The 5,832-nt window shown below is 30.4% G+C and overlaps 1 protein-coding gene across 1 annotated transcript; it reads right to left on the reverse strand.

The window, feature by feature from the left end:
- Positions 1-503: 503 nt before the first annotated feature.
- Positions 504-5,462, reverse strand: LOC149249297 (peroxidase 29-like). Its single transcript, XM_089452593.1, has 3 exons — positions 5,217-5,462; positions 4,088-4,442; positions 504-898 (listed from the first exon to the last, which is right to left on the reverse strand). Exons 1-3 carry the CDS (start codon positions 5,460-5,462, stop codon positions 504-506), a joined length of 996 nt encoding a protein of 331 aa, XP_089308719.1.
- Positions 5,463-5,832: the final 370 nt, after the last annotated feature.

Below are 5,832 nucleotides of genomic sequence, written 5' to 3' on the forward strand. Positions count from 1 at the left end.
GTTAAATACATTACTAAATTAAATAAACAAAAAGGTCTCATACACCAATTTGATATCCAACTTGGCCGTAATCTTAAAATTAGATAATAATAATAACAATTACCTTGTATTTGAATGTATTATATATTTAGTTAAATACATTATTAAACTAAACTTCAATTATTAACCAAGCTCAACTCCCATTACTAACAAAAACACTCTTGCAAACTGCACTGAGATTACATTAAATTAGATAATAATAATAATAGCAAGTACCTTGTATTTACATGTATTATATATTTAGTTAAATACCTTATTAAACTGAACTCTAATGGTTAACCAAGCTCAACTCCCATTACTAACAAAACACTCTTGCAAACTGCACTGTAATAAACTCCCATTACTAACAAAACACTCTTGCAAACTGCACTGAGATTACATGTGGTCAGCGGCAGGGGCTACCGCTACGCAGTTGCCCTGGTTTACATTACAATATACAGCAAACTGAAAGCATTCTTATAACTTCAATTCACAAAGTGACAGTTGGAGCGAATTTGGCCTTGATTCCCGGTGAGGACACCAGTGGATGAAAGTTTGACAAAAGCGGAGGAGAAGACCTGGAAAAAGTACTTCTCATCGTTGGCAAAACGGGACACAGTGGGAGCTGTTCTGGGATCCGTCGAAATGGCAGAATCGATGGTAAAGAGGCCCCTCCCGTTGATTATATCTTTGAAATACTGGTTGTCGAAGCGCAGGGTTGTGAGGTCGTTTGGAATGAATGTGATGTTGGTCAACGGAACAGCAGTAGGGCAGTTGACCCTCAAAAAGTTGCCGTACAGGATACCTAGATTTTCTTCCTTCTGAGGAAACAGTCTGTTCACCACGTTAATGCAGTGCCCCACGCCCAGGGTGTGTGCACCTGCAACATCAATGGATCAATTAATTAGTCCCAAGGGAAAACCATAAAGAAAATGGATGATGATATAGTTTGTTGCATTTGGATCTGATTAGTTTAGCTCAGGATATAGATCTAAGTATGGCGTTTGTTTTGCCTTTTTGTTTTCATACCATGACATTGTAATATTTTATCATTTAAATTATATTCATAATCTTAAGATAGATTACTGTTTTGAGTTTCCCAGAGAATTAGAATCATGGGGAATCAAAAATTTAAAATTACGATAATCAATTAAAATTTTTAAAAATAAAATTAAAACCAATAAAAAGCTATAATTTTAAATTTAAAATCAATTCAGTGTTTTGAAAAACCTGGAAAAAGTTTAAATTGTATCTATAATGTAAAAATAAATTTGTGCCAGGGAAATTCTCAGACAACAAGATTGTGGAAAATCTTATAAAAATTAAGATTGAGATGGAATAACTTAAATTATAATTTTCTCAATTATTAAATTTTAAATAAAATGAGTTTTTATAAAAATAAAGTTAAAATCAATTAAAAAATTGTTGAGAAAATATCAATAAAAATAAGTTTAAATTACATTTATAACTTAAAATTAATAAAAAGAAATTGCCTAGAAAATACTAATAAAAATACGTTTAAATTGCATTCATACTTTCAAAATGAATTCAGTGTTTTGAAAAATATGAAAAAACTAAATTCTTGTAAAAATTAAAATTGAGAGTGAATAACTTAAAATTTTAATTTTCCCAATTATTCAATTTTAAATAAAATGAACCTTTATAAAAATAAAGTTAAATCGATAAAAAAATTTGTGTTGAAAATATCAATAAAACAAGTTTAAATTCCATTCATAACTTAAAAATAAAGTTAAATAAAAAAATGTGTGTGGAAAATATCAATAAAATAAGTTTAAATTCCATTCATAACTTAAAAATAAAGTTAAAATCAATAAAAAAAAATCTGCCTAGAAAATACCAATAAAAATATGTTTAAATTGCATTCATAACTTAAAAATAAATTCATATCTTGAAAAATATGAAAAAACTAAATTGTATTGATAACTTAAAAATGAATTTGCATCTTGAAAAATATAAAAAACCTAAACTGTATTCATAATTCTTGAAAAATTCCAAAGAGTTTGGAAACTCAATCATTTAAAATTACATCTAATTAAATTTTAATTAAAATAAAAACTTATAAAAATAAAGTGAAAAACCACTAAAAAAACTGTCTAGAAAAAGCATACCCATATTTTGTAAGTTTAAATTGCGTAATAACTTAAAAATGAATTTAGTGTTTTGGAAAACTTCGAAACAATGGGAATAATTTTTTGAAAGTTTAAATTGTATTCATAATTTCAAAATGAATTAAGTGTTTTAGAAAACTTCAAAATTTTTGAATTGTATTTAAAACAATGGGAATAATTTTTTGTAAGTTTAAATTGTATTTATAATTTCAAAATGAATTAAGTGTTTTAGAAAATTTCAAAATTTTTGAATTGTATTTAAAATGCATTAGATGCTTTGGAAAAATCCCAAAGAAGTAAGACACTCAACAATTTAGAATCACAATTCTTTCAACTTTTGTTTTTGTTTTTAAATCATATTTCTTTCCATTTTTGTTTTTGTTGTTTTTGTTTTTTAGAATCACAATTCTTTCAATTTTTGTTTTTTTGGTTTTTGTTTGTTTTTGTTTTTGTTTTGTAAGTTTGGTAGGTTTATTTCTTCATCATGTCCAATGTCCAATTCTCACAGTGATCAATGTCCAATTCTCACAGTGATCAAGAAATAGCACAAGATTTGAACCCAAGACTTCTAAGATTTCATTTCCATAGCCCTTACTAAATAAGCTACCCCTTACCAATTAAGCTACCCCAAATGAACACAATTCTCTCAATTTTTAATTAAAAAAAAATAAATTAAATTAAAAAATCATTACACATCTTTTAAATATATGAAATTCTAAACATTACTATAAATCTTTTAAATACATTACAAGTAATTCAAATGTTAAAAAGGAAAAAATTAACTTATAATTTAAGATTAAAATGTTAAAATTAATTTTTTAACAAAATACATGCTCTGGTATTAAACTCAATTAAAACACATATTTGTTGATATATTTAACTTATAATTTAAGATTAAAAAGTTAAAATTTAAAATTAATTTTTTAACAAAATACATTCTCTAGTATTAAACTAAATTAAAACACATATTTGTTGATTTATTTGTCAGTTCGTGTGGAGTTGAATCATCACCACATATGTAATCATTTCAAGGCATTTATAATTACAAGGTGTAAATGTGTTGGTGTATAAATGTGTTAGTGGTGTGTGAGGTGTAATTAGTTTCAAACATTATGAGAAGAGTTTAGACGAGTATTTAAGTATTTAATCACTTAAGTAGAGTTTAGACGAGTATTTAAGTATTTAATCACTTAAGTATTTAATCATTTAAGTATATATTTATTAGGTGCAGAGAATATGTTTTATTAAGGTATTTCATTGTGTAAAGATCAATGAATCATTTACCTATATCTTTATTAGGGGCAGAGAACATGTTTTATTAAGGTATTTCATTGTGTAAAGATCAATGATGGATATTTTATTGCGTAAATATCAATGATTCTAAATTTAATGGGCAAAAATTTATATAGATAAAAACCATGCTAAAGAGTCAGACAAAGTGGGGTAATTTTGATGCTTTAAATACTCTAGATACAAACAAGGTGGGGGTAAATTTTGATCCCTTAAATACCTTAGTTACAGACTAAATGAAGTAATTTTAATGCTTTAAACACCCTAAATACAAATTAGGCCTATTAGAACTCACATTACCTAACCCAACAAAATATAAAATAAATAAATAGATACAAATTAGGCCTATTAGAATTCACATTACCTAAAACGGAAAAAAAAATTACTTTTCTAAGAGAGGAAAAATTATCTTCAAAACACATACAAAGTGGACAAAACTACGAACAACAATCTCAAAAGTCAATGCGAACAACATCAAAAGTCAGTGTAATACATAGGACATGGACGTATTAAAACCTTGCCATAAATCTGCGACTGTGCATCAAAAGGTTCATGAGGTGCTCCTAGACGAGAAAGTTGGTGAAACATCCATGAACTTCGCATCTAGGGTCAATATATTTGTATCTATGTAATGGAGATTTTGGTCTTACCCAGCATTGCCACAGCTTCTTCCATTGTCATTCCTTTGGCCGTAAATAGGTTGAGCATAAGATCCACGCTGATGGCTGCAGAGGGGAGAAATTGATCGGCTAACACATTGTTGGCCGTCATTGAATCCCTTCTTCCCAGAGGAATCGCAATGGTTGGTCCTCCAGATAAACGAACCGCGTCGCGAGCCGCTAATGCAATAATGTCGGCGCATGATACTGTGCCTGGGCATGCTGCTTCAACAGCAGACTTTATTCTGTCGATTGCGTTGAGTTTTCGGATTCCAAAGTTTTTTTCGGAAATCAGCTCCGATGAAATGGGTCCTCCAGAACCCAGTAATATGGATGCATCACAACCCTGTAAAAATCAAAAAAATAAGTACAGAACTGTGAATTCCAAAATCACATCAGACATGGGTCGAAGAAGATGAGTTTAATTGGTTTAGTTCATCAGACATGGGTGGAAGAAGATGAGTTTAATTGGTTTAGTTCTGGTAATTAAGTATTTTTATTGATATTATGAGTTCAAGAATTAGTTTAATTGGTCAAGTTTTTGTAATTAAAGATTTTTGTTATTAAGATTGCTGTAATAAAATATTTTTGTTATTAAGAGGTTACAGAGATTAAAAAAGTAATTAAACAACTCTGTTATTAAGATTCCTGTAATTAAATACCTATGTTATTAAAAGGTTGCGGAGATTAAGGGAATAATAGAGATTAAGAGAATAACAGGGTGCGGAGATTAAGGGTTCAATAGGGTGAGAGATTACAGAGATTAAGAGTTCAGTAATGTAAAAGATTATAAATATTAAACTTAAATTTACTATAAAAAAATTACCAATTCAATTCTCTTAACACTCACGGAGTAAACTTTATAACTATATTTAAGCTAACACCCTCTTTATAACCATATTTAAGCTTACGAGAAGTGATCCTTCCAGTAAAAATTCTATCAAAACAATATTCCGTAAAACCAAAGATCTCATAAACCACATAGGAATGGCTTTGCAGTTGACAACATCTAAAATTCACGAAGATTTCACATTATACATCGAAAAGTTTCTACCTTTTTCTTCAACTTGAAACCTTCATATAAAAATGAAATGCAGTTCGAAGTTCAGAGGAGACTTACCTGCACTTGGCAGTCATGGAAGAGGAGACGAAGCAAGGCTGCAGGAGTGGTGGGATCCGTGAGGATCTCTGCTGAAAGTGTCCTCATTACAAGTTGCTCCAAGTTCGGGCATGCATTTGCTTCATAGTCCATGGCCAGCTCTGTTGATACTACACCTCTCACTCTGCCTGAAATCAACAAAAACACACCAAAAACCAATGCAAGGCGCACGTTACCACCCTGGAGTCCCACCACTTTTTCTTCCATGTTCATATTCTGCATTTACACTTACAGCAGAACCTTAAGGCTTAAATCAAATTGAAGACACTTTCATGGTGCCTGAATTTATGTGCATGTTTCTGTCAGTCAAACTCTACACTGCAATTGCCAAATGCCAATTCCCTTACACTGAAATGATGTTTGTTCAGAAACAGCGTGCCAGATAGTACGTTGTTGACTTCATCGATCTACCAAAGTTAAATAGTCCTCAAGGCATGCCGTAATGAAGTGCCTTGCGTTTTGACCTGTCCTCAACTGTCCGCCGACACCATTGTTGGCCAAGTGCCCTCCATGCTTCCACTGTTGTCGATTCAACGACGTTGCATTTATTACCTCCATTAAGGGCCGGGAGGATTTC

The sequence above is a fragment of the Pinus tabuliformis genome, chromosome 7 (genome assembly GCF_031772625.1).
Source record: "Pinus tabuliformis cultivar Carrire ecotype Pingquan chromosome 7, CPIR1, whole genome shotgun sequence".
Classification (NCBI taxonomy): domain Eukaryota; kingdom Viridiplantae; phylum Streptophyta; class Pinopsida; order Pinales; family Pinaceae; genus Pinus; species Pinus tabuliformis.